The sequence below is a fragment of the Myxocyprinus asiaticus genome, chromosome 45, assembly GCF_019703515.2.
Source record: "Myxocyprinus asiaticus isolate MX2 ecotype Aquarium Trade chromosome 45, UBuf_Myxa_2, whole genome shotgun sequence".
Lineage (NCBI taxonomy): Eukaryota > Metazoa > Chordata > Actinopteri > Cypriniformes > Catostomidae > Myxocyprinus > Myxocyprinus asiaticus.
The window spans coordinates 13,425,656-13,449,215 of NC_059388.1; the positions used below are offsets into that span (position 1 = coordinate 13,425,656).

General features: G+C 36.6%; 3 protein-coding genes across 7 annotated transcripts; 2 read left to right on the plus strand and 1 right to left on the minus strand.

The window, feature by feature from the left end:
• Positions 1 to 3,278: 3,278 nt before the first annotated feature.
• lamtor4 (late endosomal/lysosomal adaptor, MAPK and MTOR activator 4) lies at positions 3,279 to 6,039 on the minus strand. 2 transcript variants are annotated; one of them, XM_051688332.1, is made up of 4 exons: positions 5,827 to 6,038; positions 5,545 to 5,625; positions 4,494 to 4,611; positions 3,279 to 4,384 (listed from the first exon to the last, which is right to left on the minus strand). In XM_051688332.1, the coding sequence occupies exons 1-4, from the start codon at positions 5,827 to 5,829 to the stop codon at positions 4,287 to 4,289; spliced, it is 300 nt and encodes a 99-aa protein (XP_051544292.1). In that variant the 5' UTR covers positions 5,830 to 6,038; the 3' UTR covers positions 3,279 to 4,286. The 2 variants fall into 2 exon arrangements, with proteins under 2 accessions (XP_051544292.1, XP_051544291.1); XM_051688331.1 differs by having other exon boundaries at positions 5,545 to 6,039.
• Positions 6,040 to 6,180: 141 nt separating this feature from the next.
• On the plus strand, positions 6,181 to 8,162 carry atp6v1f (ATPase H+ transporting V1 subunit F). Its single transcript, XM_051688330.1, has 2 exons — positions 6,181 to 6,443; positions 6,769 to 8,162. The coding sequence occupies exons 1-2, from the start codon at positions 6,286 to 6,288 to the stop codon at positions 6,968 to 6,970; spliced, it is 360 nt and encodes a 119-aa protein (XP_051544290.1). The 5' UTR covers positions 6,181 to 6,285; the 3' UTR covers positions 6,971 to 8,162.
• Positions 8,163 to 8,961: 799 nt separating this feature from the next.
• On the plus strand, positions 8,962 to 16,851 carry zgc:193726 (uncharacterized protein LOC561161 homolog). Of its 4 annotated transcripts, none has more exons than XM_051688803.1 (5): positions 8,962 to 9,193; positions 9,297 to 9,347; positions 10,985 to 11,020; positions 11,460 to 11,489; positions 11,597 to 12,644. In XM_051688803.1, exons 1-5 carry the CDS (start codon positions 9,033 to 9,035, stop codon positions 11,709 to 11,711), a joined length of 393 nt encoding a protein of 130 aa, XP_051544763.1. In that variant the 5' UTR covers positions 8,962 to 9,032; the 3' UTR covers positions 11,712 to 12,644. The 4 variants fall into 4 exon arrangements, with proteins under 4 accessions (XP_051544763.1, XP_051544762.1, XP_051544765.1 ...); XM_051688802.1 differs by having other exon boundaries at positions 8,971 to 9,193; positions 10,982 to 11,020; positions 11,597 to 12,639; XM_051688805.1 differs by lacking the exons at positions 9,297 to 9,347; positions 10,985 to 11,020; positions 11,460 to 11,489; positions 11,597 to 12,644 and adding exons at positions 13,970 to 14,020; positions 16,273 to 16,302; positions 16,514 to 16,851 and having other exon boundaries at positions 9,015 to 9,193.
• Positions 16,852 to 23,560: the final 6,709 nt, after the last annotated feature.

Sequence of the window (23,560 nt, forward strand, 5' to 3'; positions counted from 1 at the left end):
CAAAAACCATTTGGCCCTAAGTGAAGTTATGTAACCTCTCTAAGCCAGATTGTTTTTTCTCTTTCACTTTGTGAGGGAAAATTTCATTTATTGATTATGGTTCTGATTACATTGCATTTATGATTAACGCGTTAATGCATGCAATTAATTAAAAACGTTAAACGAGTTATTTTTTCTTTATCGCGATTAACGCATTTATCGTTAATACAGCATAAACACTGGTGTGAAGGGCGGAACCTTTGTAATGTGTCCGCCCGGAGTCATTACACTCCGTGCCAGAGCCCTCCTACGAAGATGAACCTACAAGCATAGCATACGCGTCGGTCCTGTAGACTTTCTATGGGCAGAACTGTCTTAACCATGGAGCTATAAAATACCAGTAGAGAGCTAACCGTTAGCATCTCCATTCATCTCTATGTCTGTGCTCAGCTAGCGAAATGGATTCTAAAGCTAGCGAAATGGAGGCTGCCAGCTTTGCTCATTTGTGCTCAGTTCCAGGATTGGGTGTCATGTGACTGATCACTCGTCAATGGGAATAAATAGGGGAAAATATAAATAAATTTCACGCTTTTAAGAGCCCTTCGAAAACAATCCATCAGCGTTTGACGATGTGCTATAATGTAACGAAATCATTTAAATTGAAATGGTTCTTGGAATTTTTTTATTTCGTCATAAAACGCGGCTACTTTTGAACGGCTTACATGCTTTTTGCCATCAGGTGGTGTAATTCCAGCATCTACCAGCAGGTGTTAATAGGGACCTGCTAACCAGCCAATTCCTGACCCCCTGGTCTTATGCTGCCTTCATGTGCTATCGGAATTTTTCTACTTCCCACTTCTGAATTAGTAATTACGAGTGCGTCGTGTTCACATGCTTTGTTGTCGGAAAGAACAGGAAACATGTACAATGGCAGGTTCATTCATATTTCTTGAGGAACTTTTATTTTGACACCATAATACATATCACTCAGTTAGCTTGCCGAGGATGATGGAATTTTGGTCAAATACGAGCTATTTTCACTGTATAAAAATGTACAACATGCAAAGAATGGTTTCTGATATACAGAAATTAATTTGACCAAAACGGCAAGTGCTAACAATTAGCCGTATTTAGAAAAATGAACAAAACCTGTCATTCACTATAGAAACTGTACTCTCCCCCCATCTCGGCAACTCGGGTATCATCTAGAATTCCGAGTGTCCCACTTGAAGTCCACTTGAAGGGCACATTAACATGCTAAAGTTGACCGTTACGCTCTCTCCTATGATAGAGCCGCGGAGGTTATCACATTAAATAAAAGAATCTTGGACAGCGCTTCCCTGTCAGTGATAAAATGATGGAGAAAGGAGCTCTTAGTGCTATTTAATGTACAAAACAAGCCAAGATGGGACTTGTGACAGAAATCAAGTATTTTTTTAGCCTATGTAAGGTGCATGGTGAGTTCAAAGAAGCACTCGACGCTGGTGTTGACGCCCTGATGCGGATCATGAACGCAGCTTCACGATTGCTGTAACAAAGCGGATAGCCACACACTACCGGCATATTAAAATTGTGGAGGATGAGAGTTTTAGAGATTTAATGCCCATTGCAATGAATATGCAACCTATGGGGAAACTAGTTTTTTTCAATTAGTCAATCTCCCACCTTTAATGTTACTTGAACTGGTGATATTTTAATGCATTTCTATGTTTAGATTGTGGAAGGCTTTGTTTGGAAAATGTTCATGAAGTATTATATTGCTACGTATTGTTTTGTTTTCTTTCCCAAGATGGAAATAAATAAATATTGACAAAAAGTATATATAGTGTCAAATTTCAGCACTTATACTGAATTAATCGCGATTAATTAAAAATATAAAATCATGTGATTAATCACGATTAACATTTTTAACTGAATGACAGCACTATTTATGATATTAATGTTAAGATGTTAAATTTAATATTAATCCCTTAGGTGTTAAAGTGACATTTAATAGTAGAGTTAGAAATGATGTTTATGGTTCTGCTGATGTGTGTTTATGTAAGCCTTGAGAAGAGAACTTTGTCTCTGAGGTGCCAAGTGCCTAAACATAGCAGAAGGATTTGTGGTGCATTCACACTCATTATCAAAATCATAAGGGTCAATATGCCCTGTTTCCACCTAGGCATGTTGTTTGCTTAAAGAATTGTAACCAATCAGAGTTCATCCTTAGAACTGTTAGAGGTGCAAGAATCCTTGACTGAAAGGTATAAATTGAGTTTGGTTGATTGTTTTTGTGTGAGACTTCTCTTGATAAGCTGCTTGCTCTTGTGTATGAGAACTTTGTCTCCCGGTACTGAAATAAAGATACAAATGCTTCTTTTTGAGTTTTCTTTATTAAGATAATTTCCCCAACAGATTTTTCACATTCAAGCCACATATGCATCTGAAGGAACAGGTCTCTCTGAGGGGCTGGACTGGTTGTCCAATGAACTATCAAAGCACTGAGTATGGAGAAGGACTATCAAGAGCAGGACCTTAATGGATGAGATTTGAGGAACTATGAAGAAACATGAGACGTCAAGAGAAAAACATTTCGAAATGTTCTGCGCCTGTTGGTTTAACCTTGATGTTAAAGACTTTGCAATAAGTTCCTATTCTGAAGCACTTTTCTGTATTTTCCTTCCCCATTTTCATTGTCACCCTTTCCAGATATTTTTTAGACTTCCTTAATATACCTTTTATTCATTATGGCCTTTTATTGTATTAGTTGATTGTATGACAACAAAGATGACATAGCCTATATGGTTTTGATAATGGCAAAAATGTTATAAAATATGTATATTTTACAACTGGGTGTGTTTGGGTCTAAAGCATAAGGAACGTGGGAATGATCTCAAATATAAGGCATATGTTTACAGAATTCCTCTCATGGAGCATGCTATTCCAGAATGCAGCACAGTAAGATCAGTTTCATTTTTTAAGTGAAGGAATTGTATCCATTTTAAGAGATGTTATGAGGCAATAATGATGCTGTTTTATTTCCTACATTTTAACCGAGCTGTTGCCTATTTTGTGTTGAACCAAAACATTAATTAACAGTAATAGACGAACATTCAGTCTTATAGTTGCTCTGCTGTAGTGCTGTTAATGAAATGAAGTTGGACAAAATCACTTTTGTCAATTCTAAGCAGCTTCAATGTTTTGGTCACCATTCACTTGCACTGTATGGACCTACAGAGCTGAAATATTCTTCTAAAAATCTACATTTGCATTTAGCAGAAGAAAGTAAGTCATACACATCTGGGATGGCATGAGGGTGAGGAAATGATAAAATAATTATTTTATTTTTGGGTGAGCTATTCCTTTAAAGCTGAACTTTGTCATGCAAATGTAAAACACAAGCCTCAAAAGCCATAGTGAAGATAACAATTATAGTAAATAAAATAAATGATCAGAACATGACATTTAACTCAAGTAAAGGCTATGGCATTTAAAAACTCATTTAAGGTATTGAATATTTATTGCTTATACCACAATTCCATGATACCGTTTCACAAACTAAGAAAAAAAAACTTAAATACGCATAGTACTTTAATATATATTATTGTTAAAGCAATTATTGTAAAGTGTGATTTCTATCCTGTTAATGAAACACATTTGAAAATTTAGTGCATTTTAGATTCTGCTCAAAGGAAAACAATTGTTTCATGACAGCTCTGAAGACACTGCTTTTCTCTGAGAATTACAAGCTCTCACTCTCATGATTCAATCAGAAAATATACATCAAACATTATGATCAATAACACCAAGTGTAATATTCCCAATGCTATTGGTTTCCATGGCTCTTGCATGTGTACTTACATGACTCCAGTCTATTACAATTCTGCATTATCATATGATGATGTTATGATCAGCATCAAAACATGCTTGCACATCTATGCAAGGAAGTTGTAGGTTAATGGATTGTATAGGTTAAAACATAAATGTACATCTATTATATATGCCCTAAATCAAATAAATGGGCCTAAATCATCGACTGTCTGTTTTTAATCATACATCAAAAAACATCATATGTAGCCTGTGACATTTCAACTGGACAAGAATAACACGCAAGCCTACTCTGGTTCAGGTCAAACACACCTAAGACCACCAAACTCCCAAATCTGCGTAGTAAAATGTATTCTTACAAAAGTAATAGAGGATGATTGCGCTAAACATCAGGTGGTTGTAATAGCTGGGTCATTTCCACGTGAGGGCACCATTCTGAGCTTGTTATTATGTGTGTGTGTGTGTGTGTGTAGGACCAGTCCATATTATTTTCTCTACTACACAATAACAGGTTCCCATTGGTTGTTGTGCCTTTTGATTACAAAAACTTTCTGTCCGGAGATAGTCACGGCATAAACATAGTCTTCAAACATCACTGTGAACAAATCAGACAATAGCATCAAGACCTTTATTAAGTGATGGCTTTAAGTAGATTTTGTGGATTGTCGAGCTCCACTATAATAGTGTGTGTGTATGTATCTCACCTGACATGCGTTTGAAAGGGGGCTCAGCGTTCCCGTGCAACCTAAAACGACAAGCTGTTCTGACCATCTGCATGATCATTCCTGCCGTGTGCTCGTCATTCTCCAGCTCTCCTGCGGACTGTAAGACAACAAAAGACAATTTACAAAATAGTTCAATTACCTCTGAGTTTCTAAATTAACAGCAACATGTTTTCCTGACTCCACTTCCCCTACACTATGCTATCTTTCTTCCTGTATTTTCTTTTTTTCTTCATTTAATATGTGAATTTGTATGAATTTTCTAGGATATGGATTTTTAAATGCACACTAAGAGCAATTTCAAGCCAATTAAATATTTTAGAGCCGAGTGTAACTAGAAAAAAAAATAATATTCACTACAGAAGTTTAAATGACTGTAAACATTCTATTAATTTCCATGAATTTTCAAGGCCCGAAAACCAGATTTTCAGCTTTTCTCCAAAATGTATAGATGCTTTTAGCACTTTTGTGAAAAAATATGCTATAAAATCGAAGTTACAGTGAGGCACTTAATTCACTCCCATTCAATGGAACTGAACAGGGCCCATTTTTGGAGGGTTTAAAGGCAGAAATGTGAAGCTCGTAATTTATAAAAGCACTTACATTAATTCTTCTGTTAAAACTCATGTAATATTTGAGCTGTAAAGTTGTTTAAATCATCATTTTTAACAGTCGTTTTAGGGTTTGTTGACATTACATCTTCATGGCAACGAAGTTGTAAAATTGGCTATAACTTTACACAATAAAGGTTAGTAAGAGATTTTATCACACTAAAATCATGTATAAACGCATATTGTTTGCGTCTTTTGGCAATAATTTTGAAACAGTGAGTATTTTAATGTTGACGGATTGGCTCCCATTCACTTCCATTGTAAGTGCCTCACTGGAACACATATTTTTGCATTTTTTTTAAAGAAAAGGAGGGACTAGTCGAAATTATTTTTTGTGGTAATCAACATTATGCCATAAATGCTGATGATTGAGCTTAACTTGTACTGAACACAGAATATACCTTTAATGTTTAATAACTCACCGCAAGAACACCGTCTTCACTAATAACCAAATACCCAATCTGGTCGGGTATTCTTTCCAAACCCTGGGTCAGAGCTGTGGTCTGCAACACAAAAAGACACTTAAAGAAAACACTGCGCGTGCTCATCTGTCCAATGGTTCCTCATAGCTGACAAATATTGGACAATGTTTAATAACATCACTATTCCGCTTTAGACACACTTGCGCACATCATAACAAAAACCTTTCGTAAAAATAAACGTTTAGAACGGACAAATACATCTAAACTAAAATGTGAACTTGCCATTTTTTTGACAGTGCAGATGATGTTTTACTGTCGTCTTCCTTTACCTCCCGTCTCACGTGACCAACGAGCAAGCGTCACCTTAAAGGCGGCTTTTATGTTGTTTTCAAGCATAAACTTTCTGTTTTATACTTCATAAATATACCATATTTGCTAAGATTCCTATGAGTTTGATAAGGATGTGGCCAGTAATTACCAAATTCGCACAGTATTTACACTTCGCTCGCTAATAAACACACACAGCTGACTCCGGATCAGATTTCCCGTCATTATCACTATGACTACGACGTCGTGTACGCGAGCGGCACAGATCCCAGATCAGCTGTCTTAAATGAGCGCTTAAGCGCTTGTCAAAGCGGAAGTGCAGGAGTCAGCTGATTAAAGCATATGATCCTAGAGGACAGGAAAACATTTAACTCATTCTGTCTGTTATTTGAGCACATATAAGAAAAACTCGCAATGCCTGGACGGGGAAAATTAATCGCTGTTATAGGAGATGAAGATACATGTACCGGATTCCTTCTCGGAGGGATAGGAGAACTAAATAAAAATCGGAAACCAAATTTCTTGGTGGTGGAGAAGGACACGAGCGTCACAGAGATAGAGGAGACCTTCAAGTAAGAGCCAAGATTTTAAATGGCCATATAATTTAGTATACAAATATCAGTATAATATAATATAGTAAATAATAATAATAATATGCGTCTATATGTGTATTTTTTATATGTAGCTGTACTCTTTAACATAATTCGATGTCAGAACATACTGTAAGTCTATAGTTCTCTATTATTATTATTATTATTATTGTCATAAGGGAGTCATTATACTAGCAAATACAGTGTATTTTGACTAAGGAAAGTGTTTTGCATGCATTATAGTCCCCAACCTAATTCATTACATGACATCTAACCAATACAAAATATATCTGTTCTTCATTTACAGGAGCTTCCTGGCTCGCAATGACATTGGCATCATCCTCATCAACCAGTTCATCGCAGAAATGATTCGTCATGCCATAGATGCCCACATGGAGTCCATCCCAGCAGTGCTGGAGATTCCTTCAAAAGAACATCCGTATGATGCCTCCAAAGATTCCATCCTGCGACGGGCAAAGGGCATGTTCTCTGCAGAGGACTTCCGATAAGCAGCTACTGCTGTGGGGTCACGGTCTGACCTGAGCAAAGGAGGAGAAGAGACGAGGGTTTTGTGTCATGTTGTTTACTTCTTGTCCTCCTCCATCTTGCTGAAGCTTAAAACGATATTAAAAAGAATATATAATGTTCTTGAATCCAGTGTTGTTAATGTGATATTGTGTGATGTGCATTCTTCCATTCCTGTGTTTGAAGAATGGTTTATGTGTGATCCAAATGAAAACTGTTTATAATTATATTATACATTTTAAAAGATGTGCTGCCCCCCCCCTCCACTGTTTAACATTATATATATATATATATATATATATACCCACAGTACTGTGCAAAAGTCTTAGGCACATAAGATGTTTCACAAAAACATTTGTCTTAAGATGGTTATTTATATCTTCAGCTTTAGTGTGTCAATAGGAAATATAAATTATAGAATCATTACTTTTGCCAATAGAAAAGATTAGAATAGAAGAACAGGGAGCCCTGCAACAGATGTCATGGCCCCCACAAAGCCCCCACTGAACATTGAGTCAGTCTGAGATTACATGAAGAGACAGAAGCAATTGAGACAGCCTAAATAGATAGAAGAACTGTGGCGAATTCTCCAAGAAGCTTGGAACATCCTATCTGCCAACAACCGAGAAAAACTGTGTCCAGGTGTACCTAGGAGAATTGGGGCTGTTTTAAAGGCAAAGGTGGTCACACCAAAGGTTGATTTAGCTTTTTTATGTTTACTGGACTTTGTATGACAATTAGTGATAAATGAAAACTATTTATGGCATTATTTTTGAAGACATCCTCACTATGCAACATTTTTCAGTGCCTAAAACTTTTGCACAGTACTGTATATATATATATATATATATATATATATATCACAAGAAATTATGATAAACAAGATTTCTTGTAAACTATCATTTATATTTAAGATATTGAATGTGTCTTTCATCTCTAAACTTATAATATTTAATTGCAGAAACCAGCATCCACTTAGTAAGCCCTCCTTCAATCTGTCTCACACTAATTAAACAATTTGATCCAAACCTGTGCTGTATATGCTCTTTGTCATGATAATGGTTTTCACTCCTAGCATTGCAAACATGAGAGCCTTTCATAGTGTGCTGTAATACAAATGTTAATTTATGTCTTGAGCACATTGAATTTGAGTTTATTAAAAGCAGTGAAGTCTGACACTCTGTCTATTGGTGTTGTTTGGTGCGTCCAAAATAACTCGATTCATACTTTTCAAAGCTGCTTAAAATCGGTTTGGTATCACATTTTAAATTAATGACAAGAAGCCAAGTAAAGTGTAAAATATTTTTTTTGTCTGGCTTTCCACAAGAATAATACAATCCATGTTAGAAATGAGGATAAAAACATCACATCCTGTTTGGTCCCAGTTCCTGGAAAGCATTGTGTAACTGTCATGATGGTCACTCGCATATCAAACACTATGGAAGTTCAACTGGATCTCATAATAAAAGCTTATATATCTATGACCCTGAAACAGATCCAACGTGTCCATCATGTTAAACTGAGCCAATTATGTAAATTGGTTTGACTCGTAACAAAAGATGGACAATCTATGAACTATTGGACACAATATTCCTTCTCTGCTTATTGTATAATGATCGAAACAATCTTTTTTGATAGACCTGCTAGTTAACTAAACCATTTTCAGCCTAAAGAGTTATAACATTATATCACACACACACACACACACACACACACACACACACACACACACACACACACACACACACACACACACTTTAACGTACATTCCTTTAGAACTCTTATCAAAAACTGAATGTTTTCCCATGACTGCCTTCCAACACTGTGACACTGTCAAATGGTTTATTATTCTGTAATGTCTTATGTTCTCACTGAAAGCTACAAAATATTTTCATAGCATTGAGCAGGTCTCATCACTCTTCTCTACCCGTCTTTTGAAGAATGTTTGTCCATGTCTTAGTCAAGGACAAAGCCTACTCTGGCCTGTGGGAGTCACACACACATGCAGATCCATTTAAGATAAAAGTACTCTTAATAGGGTAGCGAATGGTATATATGCTTAAATCCAATTCACAGCTGCTTCATTCAGATTCACTCTTCTCAGTTATCCAGAGCTTGTTTGTAATGGACAGCATGTTTCCTGCCTGGGCTCTCACCGCTTTGCTCCTGAGCTACACTCTTGGGCTTCCCATCCAGAATAGCACAAGGTAATATATTCTCAGCCATTGAGTGGTATTAATGTTGGCCTTTGTCTAGAACAAGAATCAAATTCTACATACTTTTGGTGTATTTTTGTTTCTTTTTTAACAGTGGATCTAATTTGGAGTCTTTTCTCAATGCCACAGTAACAAACTCCACGGTGTGAGTATATTTACACAACACACACATACAATATGCTCAACAAGAGCACAGTGAATTATGATGGCAGTATATGTTTTGACCCTAACCCTAACCCTCTTATTTACTTGAAGTGAGGAAAAGAACATAAAACCCAAAGTGTAGCTAAACTGCCAAAATCGTCTGGATTAATTCAGTTTTAACAAACAGAAATTGTGTTTAGGTACTTGTCACACCTTGCGGAACTTGCATCGAGCCCAACAGATGTCTGATTTTAAACCATGGGTGAATAATTCACTCCAGTATTTCATGTTGCTTAATTAAAGGCTATGTTGCAAAATATGATGTGGGTAAATAGATTTGCAATGCATTTTCACTGTATTTGACCTTAGCAGAGTGGTGGTGGCATAGTGGACTAAAGCACATAACTGGTAATCAGAAGGTTGTTGGTTCAATCCCCACAGCCGCCACCATTGTGTCCTTGAGCAAGGCACTTAACTCCAGGTTGCTCCAGGGGATTGTCCCTGTAATAAGGGCACTGTAAGTTGCTTTGGATAAAAGCGTCTGCCAAATGCATAAATGTAAATGTATTTTTGCATCTTACTGTCACATCTGGTATGCTCCTGCAACGTGACAACATGCTGTTCATGCTCCAAGTGTGAATACTCTAACCTGTTAACATGAGTGCCAAAAATATGCGCTGCTTTCGCTTGCGGTTTTAAACAGGCCCTACACATTTTTTTATTTTTTTTTACTTAGATGAGGTAAGAAAAAGTAGATAGATAGATAGATAGATGGATAGATAGATAGATAGAGAGAGAGAAAAGAAAGACTGACAGACAGACTGACAGACAGACAGACAGATAGATATATAGATAGATAGATAGATAGATAGACAGATAAAGACACCTTTAGAGAGAGTAACGTAAAGCAGATTAAAGGCCTTTTGTGGGTTTGTTTACATTTGAGGTCACACTTTATATTAGATGTCTTTAATTACTATGTACTAACATTAAAATACATAAAATGCAATGTATTTACTGTGTAACTACATGTTGTTCTGCAAAATTCTCACAAGATTCACATTTGCTGTTACTGAGGTTGAGGTACAGGTAGGTTTAGGAGTAGGTTTAGGGGTAGGATTTAGATTAGGGTTGGGGTTTAGGGTAAGGGTTGGGTTGGGTTTAGGGTTAGAGGTAAAGTTAACATCGTAACTAGAAATGTTATAAGACACCTAATATAAAGTGGGATCACATTTGAATTTTTGACTGTTGGAGTTTGAATTAACAAGCATTCCATTTCCCTCTTTGGAGCATTCCTCAACTGAAGTCTGGGATTTTTGCAATTATACATCTGCTGTACGAAAACTGTAAATCCGGTCAGTTACTAAAAAGACAGCACACAATTCAGAACAGTTTGAATGTCTGTGCCGAGTTGGGTGGATGTAGGTTGAAAGCTGTTGGAGTTGGTGTCAGAAAACTTTGTCTCGGTTTAGGCATTTTGAAAAAAATAAAAAAATAGTAATTCCATTGGTGATATCAAGAATTAGGATTTTAACAAGTGAAAAGTTAACTGAAGATATTTAAAATGTAACCCTGCATGTGATTAAATATCAAAATGGTTTTCAATACTGGACAGTGTTTTGTATGCTTTTCCAGCAGTGGATCTGATAAGGAGTCTTCTCTGAATGCCACAGAGTGAGTATTGTTTTAGAACAGTCAGACACACATTCAATTCGACAGAACATAAACATTAATTAGTATCATAATGTATGAACTTTAATACTATTATTTAGTTCTCTCAATGATATAATAGATTTTCTCCCTAACAGAATTTACCTGATAGGAAATGCCACTAATTACAACTCTATGCCCCCCCCGTGAGTAGTAAATAAAAAATGACATTGTTTATAACTTCACTGTTCTTTTAATATGCAGTCTATCCTCTGAAAGTGTTCACATTAAGTCACATTAAGGACAGGCAGATAACAATGGAAAAAAGGTTAGCATAGGGTCAACAGCATCATGTTTATCTAAATCATACAAATTCTTCAGCATCTGTAAGGGATTTCATAAAACACAAAAGACTCTACAGAACCCAGCTTTCACTTATCCCAAATATCATGTCTTTTCACAGAAATATAAAAAGAAATCATGGGAATGCATCGTAAGTAATGTATTTTATCATGCATACAATAGAATACTCATTGAATACTCCTTTTGGGAATTATAAGCCTTTCATGGTGCCTGAAAAATGATTCTTTTTCATTTCAGCCGAAAGTTTTGTTTTTTGTCCATCTGTTCCTTGTCGAACCTGGCGTCTTCCCTTCAGACTGGAGACGAGACTGCCGGTGACATGGCCAATCCAATGGGAATCGGCAAGAAATGAAGGAAGATGTAACATAAACATGTTCCTGAATTAAAAACAGTAGAGTTTTGACAGTATAATAACAGAGGAAGCACTTTGCATTACAGTGATGTGTTCTGTGATTTTGGATTTGCTGTAGTATTGTATGAAAACAGTGATTTTGGCATGCCAGTGTCAAGATACGCTCAAATTCAGTTTTTCTTACAACAGTGATGTTCCTGTCTTCATTTTTATATTATTTTGGTATTATTCTCCTAAGATCCCACAATTCATTTTTGTTCATTGTTAATTTACTTGTGTGTTCTCTGAAAGCATACATGCCACAGTTTTAAGACCTACAGTATATGTATCGTCCTTAAGAGGACATTATTTTATTGTTACTATGATTATTCTTTGTATTACAAATGACCACAAAACATGTTAATACGCAAATTAGACATAGACTGAGAATGCAGTGTTGATAATATTTACACACACATTGTATAATAAATCTAGGAAGTATAACACAAAACACGTGAAATGTTGGTTTATTTTTGTTAGTAGGAGCTGCGATTTCTGTGCCAAAGAGCTGAACATATTTTCAACACTTATTTAGACTAATCTCTTGATGTCCACTATAGTGTACATCATTTTTTTTTTTTTTAATGACACATGTTCCTTCTTATGCATCAAAATACCATAAGAACTGAAATAAAGTCAATTTTCATTTGAATCAATGGTCTGTCAGTGTTGAAAATGTAAACATTTATATCTTGTGTAACTCTTTTATCCTGCGTTTTTGTGTGATATTTACATTTTTTCCATTCCCCTTTTTGAAGAAGAGGAAATTGCTTATTAGTGCTCCTTATGATAATTGTTTATTATTGAATTATAAATAAAAAAAAATAGATGCATTATTTTCCCCTCATTATTTAACGGATATTATGTATCCAGAAGGAATAAGTTAATAGAATAACTGAATTGAATTCAAAGATTTCATGTAAACTATCGATGATAATAATCATTCTTAGTATTTAAATGTTTACATTTTAGTTTTTTTCCATTACTACTAATTGTTGTATTTATTATTGTATTATTATTGTATTATTACCTTAAAATGCTTTGAAATGCAATACTATACTCCAATTGTCATGCCAATAAAGCTGAATTGAATTGAATTGATAATACTAGATTGCAGAAACCAACATCTACTTAGTGACCCCTCCTGTAATCTGTCTCAGATAACTATAAATGCCAGCTGGATATATTTTCGGATCATCTATATCTGTAACTGTAATATCATATGATTAATATGATGTGCTGTGCAGTATATGCTCTCATTGTCACTATTATGAGAGCCTTTGATGTGATGTCATTAAAGGTGCACTCAGTAATTTGTTTTTATGTCATTTTGAACTTACACTGACACTTAGGCATATATGAGAAATTATCATGAAAACATCACACCCTGTTTGGCCCCAGTTTCTGGAAATCATTGTGTCTGCCGTTCACTCAAAAACATTGTGGATATCGAAATGGAATTTATATCTGAGAAAAGCTCATATATCCACGACCCTAAAACATCTCTTAATTCTGTCTCTTGTGTTTCATTAAGTCAGTTATGTAATTTGATTTGACCTTAACAAAAGATAGACATAGATATTCATTCTCAAGCTATCTTCTATGATGTTAGATCTGCAAGTTAAACTGAAACAGTTTCAGTGTCAATTTTAAAGTGAATCACACTTTAACTTACATTCCTTTAGAACTCTTATCAAAAACCAAATGTTTTCCCATGACTGCCTTCCAACATTGTGACACTGTCAAATGATTTATTATTCTGTAATGTCTTATGTTCTCACTGAAAGCTACAAAATATTTTCATAGCATTGAGCAGGTCTCATCACTCTTCTCTACCCGTCTTTTGAAGAATGTTTGTCCATGTCTTAGTCAAGGACAAAGCCTACTCTGGCCTGTGGGAGTCACACACACATGCAGATCCATTTAAGATAAAAGTACTCTTAATAGGGTAGCGAATGGTATATATGCTTAAATCCAATTCACAGCTACTTCATTCAGATTCACTCTTCTCAGTTATCCAGAGCTTGTTTGTAATGGACAGCATGTTTCCTGCCTGGGCTCTCACCGCTTTGCTCCTGAGCTACACTCTTGGGCTTCCCATCCAGAATAGCACAAGGTAATATATTCTCAGCCACTGAGTGGTATTAATGTTGGCCTTTGTCTAGAACAAGAATCAAATTCTACATACTTTTGGTGTATTTTTATTTCTTTTTTAACAGTGGATCTAATTTGGAGTCTTTTCTCAATGCCACAGTAACGAACTCCACGGTGTGAGTATATTTACACAACACACACATACAATATGCTCAACAAGAGCACAGTGAATTATGATGGCAGTATAAGTTTTGACCCTAACCCTAACCCTCTTATTTACTTGAAGTGAGGAAAGGAACATAAAACCCAAAGTGTAGCTAAACTGCCAAAATCGTCTGGATTAATTCAGTTTTAACAAACAGATATTGTGTTTAGGTACTTGTCACACCTTGCGGAACTTGCATCGAGCCCAACAGATGTCTGATTTTAAACTATGGGTGAATAATTCGCTCCAGTATTTCACGTTGCTTAATTAAAGGCTATGTTGCAAAATATGATGTGGGTAAATAGATTTACAACGCATTTTCGCTGTATTTTCACATCTTACTGTCACATCTGGTATGCTCCTGCAACGTAACAACATGCTGTTCATGCTCCAAGTGTGAATTCTCTAACCTGTTAACATGTGTGCCGAAAATATGTGCTGCTTTCGCTTGTGGTTTTAAACAGGCCATACACATTTTTTACTATCAAATTGGTTACAAACTTACTGAATTTAAATAAAAATAATTTAGTTAATTCTGTGGTCTTTAGAATTAATTATATAGGAGATAGCATTTAAAACAACTATTTTTTCCCCTGAACATGTCTGAGAAAAAAGGAAATGCCACCAATCTGTGAGTGCAATTTAATGCTTTTTACTGTAATAGAATATACGGGGGAAAACAATCATTATTTATTTATTTATTTTAAACTTTGCTCTGCTACCTTTTTCAGTCTTCAGTACACTGTGACTGTTGTCACCTTTAGGATGGGCTGATATTTGTAATAAACCTTTGCCACAATTTTCACAGATTTATAGACACCCTCAGAACCAGCATGAGTGTTGCACTTTCAGTGACACATTCTACAGTATGTGCTGCAGTATGGGATAGTTCACCCAAAAATGTCAAATTCTCTCATCATTTACTCACTTTCATGCCATCCCAGATGTGTATGACTTAATTTCTTCTGCTGAACACAAACAAAGATTTTTTAGAAGAATATCTCAGCTCTGTAGGTCCATACAATGCAAGTGAACGGTGACCAGACCTTTGAAGCTACAAAAATCACATAAAGCAAGCATAAACGTAATCCACATGACTCCAGTGGATTAATTTATGTCCTCTGAAGCAATGCAATCACTTTGGGTGAGAAACAGATCAATATTTCAATACTTTTGTTTTTTATTTTAAATCTCTTTCAATTTCAGAATGTGAAAAAATGTAAAAGTGAAAATGAAGATTTATAGTAAAAAAGGGCTTATATATTGATCTGTTTCTCACCCACACCTATCATATTGCTTCTGAAGATATGGATTTAACCACTAAAGTATATGGATTACTTGTATGCTGCCTTTATTCGATTTTTGTAGCTTGAAAGGTCTGGTCACCATTCACTTGCATTGTGATCTACAGAGCTGAAATCTTTGTATGTGTTCAGCAGAAGAAAGAAAATAATACACAGCTGGGATAGCATGAGGGTGAGTAAATGATGAGAGAATTTTTATTTTTGAGTGAACTATCCCTTTAGGTGGTTAAAGGGATAGTTCTCCCAAAAATGAAAATTCTGTCATAAGTTTATCACCCTCACACTGTTACAAACCCATATAACTTTTTTCTTCTGTGAAACATAAATTAGATTTTGCAGATGCAAAATGTTAGGGACTTACAGCACCCTGTCACTTCACTTTCACTCTATGGAAAAATATACAATGAAAGCGAATGCTTGCTGCCAGTGCTAAACAATTAAAGAAAACTGTCTGCAGATTTTCTCTAAAGGCAGAAAGGAGATGAGGTTGACCAATGATCCAATGGGAATTGGCAAGAAATGAAAGAACATATAACAAAAGAGGTTAAGCATGTTCCTGAATGAAAAAACCAGCAACGTTTTGACTATAGCTCAGTTACAGTGAAAACGGAAAGAATGAGAGATGTTCTCATCATTGGTGTATCACATTCTATACAGTTGCAAATAAAGTTCCCTCATTCTTTTGTTTCCATGTATTATTTCATGGTCGACCATTAAAACAATGTAAAATCAATTAACTTACAAACAATTCTGAGTTTGGACAATGCAAATCTATCCTAATGATAACAAATCATTGATGCATTTGTGTGTCCAGATTTGTGTATGTAGATAATGTGTTGATTGGTCAGTGTTTATGAAGTAATGTTAGTAATCTTGACCTGTTTCTTTCTTTCTTTCTTTCTTTCTTTCTTCTTTTAAGGCTGGGAGGTCACTTTGTGCCCTTCAAAGGGTGAGAATGTATGATTAATAATTCAAAATACCTTTTGTCTGTTCATTAAATATGCTATAAATATCCATACAAGTAAAATATTAATTTGTATATTGTATACAATGTATATTTATATTTGAGCAAACAATGTTTTTATTTTTTATTTTTAACCAAATTTCTGGGAAAACCAATGACATCCAAGTGTAAGCTACCATTTCTTTGTACTTTATAGAGTGATTGGTCTAGCATGCAATATTTTTTCCTGCGCTACGCAAGAGCTGGTTAACAAGATGCAGACTGGGGATGAGAAAGCAGGGGAATCCGCATGGGACCCTTTTGGGCCTGGAAAAAAATAACAGATGTATAGAAGAAAGAGGCTTAATAATTCCTTTTAATTATCATTATTTATTTCTTTTGAAGGAGTGTTGTAAAACGTATTTCTTGTGAGTTTCAAAAATGCTAAAGTTTATTAAAATTTTTATTGATGCAATCAGAGCCAATGTAGCAATGTATGCTGATCAATGCTTCATTTGTCTTTTCTCACTAGTGAAGAATAAAATCATTCTTATAACTCAACTGATCCCTTTATTTTTAAGATAAAATGTGTCAAAGTATAAATTGTCTCTTTACGATACACAAAATACTGATAAATAGCACGCCAGTTTCCATGATAACTAATAGCTCCTACATGCTCCAAAGTGCAACATTTATTGATAAAATCTGTCCAACATTTTACCTTTTATATAAAATGTTCAATTACTCAGTGTAAACAGTATTAAGCCTATAGGAAACACAACATTGTAGGCAAAATAAATGTGTAGCTGCAAGTGCATGTGATTATCAGAAGAGGGCCCCATACTATTGCAAGAATATCACTAAAACTCAGACATGACAAGGTTTCTTTTCAAACTATTGACAGAGCAATCAGAGGATCCCGCAGGATTCTGATCCATGGTACGCAGAAGACAATACAAAATTGTAATGATTACTCATATATGAACCCCAACAGTTATTTGTTTACATTATGCTTTCTTAATTCATATGTTTTAATTTAACTTTAATTTAAATATTCTAATTTAGTGTTAATTTAAAAATTCTTAGGATAAACTTGCATTTAAACCTCTTAAATTGACAGTTCATTTGCACAATAATTTTTATACCTGTCAATTGTCCTGTCATCACAAAATACATTACTAACCAGGGGCGGATTTAGGCATGGGCAGCTTCCCCGGGACGGCATCTTGCCAGGGGCAACACGGGGCACCCACACTCCCCTCCCTGGAGGCGGCATTTTGCTGGGGGGCGGCATGAGGCGCCCACAGAAAAAAGTGGCTGAAGGGGGTTTCGCCCAGGGCGCCATACAAGCTAGAACCACTACTGTTACTAACAAAGCCATAGTCTTACATTTCTGATTAAAGTAAGAAACCAATGCCTACCTTAAAGTGAAAAGTTCAACCTCCTCGTCCCTGAAATGTCAAACTCATTCAGTACTCACTCTTTTTATTCTAAAGTCTTTGTGAATGTTCATTAGAGCCAAGCCTGTGAGGCACGTCTCGGTCTTGCAGGATTTAAGTGTGCAAAAAAGTTCAGAAATTATACTCTGCATGCTTTAATTTTTTTTAAACACTAGTTGGGTTTCCATCCAACAATTTTTATATGACTTTTGAAATTGCGCATAAGAAATCCTGAATAGAAACTGTTGATATGCGGATAGACTCTCAAAATTCACTTTAAATTTAATGCGCTAGGCAGAGGTGGCTTGAGATGTGCATTTGGATGATGGAAACCGATGATTTTTTTCGCAAACCAATGACGTGTTTTGACCATTTATGCATGTGTTATGAGTGTGCGTTAGCTTGATGTGACTGGCCCAACGACAGGTCCGACCTGGGCACAATTCTTTGAAAAAAGTAGTGGTGGATTTAGACATGGGCAACATGGGCAGCTGCCCAGGCCGGGGGATTCATATTTTCCTTAGTTTAGATGTTTAGATGGAAACCCAGCTATTGGTAAACTAGAGGCTGTCACAAAACATTATTACAATTACATTCTCCTTGTCATCTCCAGATTAACAACCAAATATGTCGAGTGTCCCGCCAATCACATTCTTTCAAAAATAATTTGAGTTTCGCTATTGGTTGAAATGTCTGACCAACTTTTATTCACTTTGTATTTTTTTCTAATGTATTTTATTTAGTAAGTTTTAAATAATTTTGTTATTTCAGTGTGTGGTTATTTTTCCCCAGTGTATTTTAACAAAAATACACACATCACCTTTCATTTAGAAATGAAGTAACAGAGAATTCATATTGAAATTCTGATAATGTTAGGGTAGGCAGTGTGCATACTCTGCGTACAGGCAGGGGCACCACTGATGGCAATGTCTACAAAATTATTTCAAGTGAGAATATCTTATTCCACTAAATCACATGCTGGATAAGTCAATGCTTGTGGAAAGGTTTTATGTAAAGGTTTAACAAATAAACGGTTATATAATAATGCTATATATTATATAATAAAAGGCATTCAAGCCTATCATTCAAATTTAAAAGGTGTCCCTTTTAAAGGTCATCATAAGAAATTAACATAAAAACCATGAAATTAGTTCTTAATTCTTAATTTTATCACCGTTTGTTCGAAAAACAAAAATCCTACCATCAAGAATGATTTACATGCAAGCAATTTAAGCAATTTTGAAAAAAAGGAATTGGTATATCATGGTAAAAAGACACTTGACACATTTACCACTCTCCAAAAGTCTAAAATATATACATTAACAAAATGCAGTCTCATGTGTGTGTATATGCCTGTTTATGTTTTTCATGAAAAAATTTTTAGGATGGAAAATAATTATCACATAAAATATGTTGTAAAAATGCTAATTTAACTAGACAATATAACCTAAAATCTTACAAAGTCCTAATATGGCTCTAACAGTAAATGTCCCTCACTCTGTCTCCTACAGAGCGGAGAGCATCACAATATTTTTTGAAGCCAGACACCAGATTTACGAGGAAAAGCACTGAGGAAGAATGAGCTCTGGCCGATTAGTTCCACCTCCTTCCATCCTTCTGAACGATTCCAGTAATTCTACTGCCACTCACACGCAGAGGACCAAGGAAGAGGCCAGTAGATTTAGTGAATATTGAGTTCTTCTAAGGGAAAAGGCACCATTATCTCTGATTACTTTCAGTTTTTCAGAGACCCTTCATCATCAGATCCACTCATCAATCAAATATTAACGTGACACGTCATGTAATTTATGACTATCAGTCCCCCTGAAGGAAAGGACATGGGTGTCAAATGGCTTATGTATGTACCTGGAAGACTGCTAGCTTATTCCTCCCACCTGTTCGTCCTCTGCAAAGGAGAGCTCTGCCATGTAAACAGAGACTACAGCACATACAAAAAATGGCTTTTGATGTGAATACTGATATTTTCATGGGTAGCCAACCTGATGGTTCTCTGACATTTTTAGAAAAAGCCCTACAAAAAAACAAAAAGAACATTTTAAAGCAGCCTAAGGTGGTTTGCTGGTGTTAGCTGGTTTAAAATGACCCAAACTGTGTGTTCCATTGAAAAAAGAAAGGCACACTGCTTTAGAAGAACATGAGGTTGAGTAAATGACAGAATTGTCATTTTTGGACGAACTATCCATTTAAGCTTGTCTAGCTGTTCTCCTAGCTTAGCCAGGATGGTGTTTTGCTGGTCTTATCAGCTGAAAAACCTCTAAAACCATCAAAACAGACCAGTTACACAAGCATGAAAAGGCTGGGAGACCAGTTAATCACGGTGTGCTGGTTTAAGCTGTTTTTTATTTTCAGTATTTTTAGAAAATCAGCATTGTTTCAAATGTCCTTCTCTTTTGTAAGAACACACGCACACCAAAAACAAACTTTGTAAGGTGCCGAGTCAAAAAAACGATACTATCAAAAACAAAAAACCGTGAGCGAGTTTTTTGCTTCAATACTTTGTTTCTTTACTTTCAATCAATGACTGTTTCTTTCAGTAATTCTCAGAGTAGTCTGATAGACTTTAATGGTTTGGATTACTTACTGCTGTGGCAAATAATAGCTTTTCATGCCATGGTGAGGTCACCACAGAATGGATTAAGACAAAGTAGTACTCTCATTCTGTGAAAGTGGATGACTGCCACACACACACCCACACATTTTGGAGCTGTACTTCACAACCAGCAGACCAGTTTCACCTTATTACTGAAAATGAGGATGAAAAGACTTTCCCTTGGTTTGAATGCTGCCGTGAACACTCTTAAGAATAAAAAGGAGAAAAATTGAAAGAGAAGTCCCCATCCCTAAACAACATTTATCCTCCATGGTTGCTTTGCTGTAATCAAGGGTAGTTAGTTTTGGATTAAACTATCAATCTAATCTAAACTATGAATCTAATACTTCTTGGCCAATCACTTGAGATGTCCAAAGTCTTCCCAGGTTTAAAAAGAAATTTTACCTGGTCGATGGTCCTCATCAGTGGCCCCTGCTCTATCAAACCATCCTTCTATTCTTCATCTCTCACTGGAAGGTTGAGCAGTCAATGCAGGCTGATCATTAGGGGGTTATAATGAGAGTATTCCTGTCTCTGCTAACAGCTACTGATATGTCTCTATCCACTCTGACTCACTGAAGCCCTCTTCATTTTCTAAAGCACAGGCCAGCCCTCTCTAAATCAAGGCTAGTACTGCACAAGGCCCCACCATTACGAATGCATGTTGTATTGATATTTGTCAGAGCAGATACTTTCTTGTCCAAAACGACTTAAGGTAGCCTACATCAGAAAATGGAGAACACAGCGTACAGGGCATGTGTTTACAGAATTTTTTTAAATTGTATATACAGTTTTTCTTGATTACTTAAATTTCTTGAAATGCCTCCTTTTCTCGAAACTCTAGACACAAATCCATAACTTCTCACCCAATTCCCAAACTTCCTATTTTCAGGTCAAAATTAAGCTCTCCACTCAAAAAAAAAAAAATCCAATCTTGCTGAAAAACCAAACTTTGCCCTCAGACATGACACACAAGCCCTCAAAAACACACACTACAACATAGTTTTACACACTGGTGAGAAATTCAAAACAATACTACAAAAACCGATAATATGTTATGTTGCTTGTGGTTCTCCCCCTCAAAAACTTTTCACATGATGAACACAAAAGACACAAGTGTATACATTTGCCCATTTTTTATTCCTTAAATGTACTGTACAGTACAATACACCAAACAACAAAAAAATTATTCTGCCCAAGCATCCCGTCTTTGGTCTGGGACAGGCCAGAGAATCTCGTCAACATCACATGCTATATTCGCCCTAGCCAGGCAGTGGGGGTAAAATCCTCTTGCATGCCTGATCCACCCCTGGCACTCATCAACTGAAATGTTTAGGCAGACTTCTTCCATGGCCTGGAGGAGGTGAACACGGATGTGAGGTTCTCGGTCATACACTTTCCACTGTCATGCCGAAAAAACCTCAGGTTTAGAAAGGGAGAGAATGCAGGCAGAAAGATGTTGGAAAACCTCGGGTTATTGATAAACCAGTCACGAACCAGACGTTATCCCAAACGACAACGTAGCGAGGCTGCTCTGGTAGTGCTGGCTCCCTCTGGTCAAGCTGGAACACACGCTCTTAGACCGTCAAGGAAACCAAGGAGCAGCATAGTGTTATAGGGTCCAAGAATAGCATGGCAGTGGAGTACCCCTCGTTGGCTGATGGCCATGCACATAGTGACGTTCCCTCCTCACTGGCCAGGGACATTCACAATAGCCTGATGGCCAATTATGTTCCTCCCCCTTCTCCTTTTGGCCAAGTTAAATCCAGCCTCATCAACAAAGATAATCTCATGGGGAACAGGCGGGCCTTCAATCTCAAAGATTCTCTGCAAATCACATGCAAACTGTAGAGTAAATAACTACCCTGAAACACAGTTCAAGAGGGCACAAATGGCAGACCACCATATGTACTTTGTTCTACAGTATAAACTGCTGTACTGCTATACTGTGACGGTACACAATATTTCATACAATAAAAAAAACTCATACTTGAACATATTCCAGACGTTGGTCTTTCACTCTGTCAGAGTTTCGTTCGAAAGGGATGCGGTAGGCCTGTTTCATTTGGAACCTGTGCTTTCGGAGGATGCGATCAATTGTGAAGAGGCTGATGGCATTTATCCTTCGAAATTGGTGATTGTCTTCAATCACTCTCCTTTGAATCTCTCGCAGGCAGATTACATTGTTGGCAATGACCATATTCACCAGATCCCTCTCTTGCTCCTCTGACAAAAGCCTTCGCCTGCCTCCACCAGGTGGTCATCTCTGTGTCCTACAAAAATAGAAGTACTGATTACTGTAACTGTAACATCCTTTTTACAAAACGGAAGCATACAGAATCTCTGTATATGAGGCAATTTGATGCATTTCTTTTTATTAGTATAGTGCAACAGATACAGTACATGTATGTGTTGTAACAGCAAAGAGTACAGCACTCAAGTTACAGTAGAGAACAGTCTGAAGTATACCTACCTGTTTTCCTCCCTGAAGGCTCTTATGATCGAGGCGACGGTGAAGGGACTCAAGTTTGGCTGTACTCGTTACCCAGCCTCCCTCATAGTCATACCATGGACAAGGACATGGTCAACTAGATTGGCACCAATTTCATCCAAGACTGCTTGTATCCTTGCCCTTGCCTTTCCCCTTCCTTGTCGTCGTCGTCCTCCTCCTCCTCCTCCTCCTCCTCCTCCTCCACCTCTACATCATCTTCCTCCTCTCCCTACTCCTCCACCTCCTCCTCCTCTTCCTCCTCTCCCTACTCCTCCTCCACCTCCTCCTCCTCCTCCTCCTCCTCCTCTTCCTTCACTTCTTCCTCCACTCCCTATTGCTCTTCCTCTTCCTCCTCTCCGGAGTCCTCAACCTCTTCCTTCACATCTCTCTGGATCCATTGTTCCAAAACTGAATGAACTGACTCAAGCCCTTTTATCTGTCTATTTAAGGTTCTGATTGGTGTGTGACCATTTTTGACTCTTAGTGTTTCCACCTGGGTAATTGTGTGCTAATTGAGCTCAAGCTGTGCTGACTTGAGAGAACAATATTGATTGCTAGTGCTTTCTAAATGACCACATGGTGTAGGCAATGAGAAATGAAGGGATTTGTGTGTAGAGTTTTGCGGTAACAGTTCAACAAATCTGACTCATGTGTCAAAACAGGGGAATAGTGTTTATAGTTTAGGGAAATGGGTGTGCTTTTTGCGCCATTTGGCGTTATGGT

Bases quoted from the DNA above. Each gene is read 5' to 3' on its own strand.
- lamtor4 (XM_051688331.1), bottom strand. From the start codon at position 5,670: ATGAGCACGCGCAGTGTTTTCTTTAAGTGTCTTTTTGTGTTGCAGACC. The intron at 4,612-5,544 runs GTGAGTTATTAA...GTTGTCTTACAG, and splicing joins GTGAAGACGGTGTTCTTGCG to TCCGCAGGAGAGCTGGAGAA. The intron at 4,385-4,493 runs GTGAGATACATA...ATTTGTTCACAG, and splicing joins CCCTTTCAAACGCATGTCAG to TGATGTTTGAAGACTATGTT.
- atp6v1f (XM_051688330.1), top strand. From the start codon at position 6,286: ATGCCTGGACGGGGAAAATTAATCGCTGTTATAGGAGATGAAGATACA. The intron at 6,444-6,768 runs GTAAGAGCCAAG...CTTCATTTACAG, and splicing joins GAGATAGAGGAGACCTTCAA to GAGCTTCCTGGCTCGCAATG.
- zgc:193726 (XM_051688802.1), top strand. From the start codon at position 9,033: ATGGTATATATGCTTAAATCCAATTCACAGCTGCTTCATTCAGATTCA. The intron at 9,348-10,981 runs GTGAGTATATTT...ATGCTTTTCCAG, and splicing joins ACAGTAACAAACTCCACGGT to CAGTGGATCTGATAAGGAGT. The intron at 11,490-11,596 runs GTAAGTAATGTA...TTTTCATTTCAG, and splicing joins AGAAATCATGGGAATGCATC to CCGAAAGTTTTGTTTTTTGT.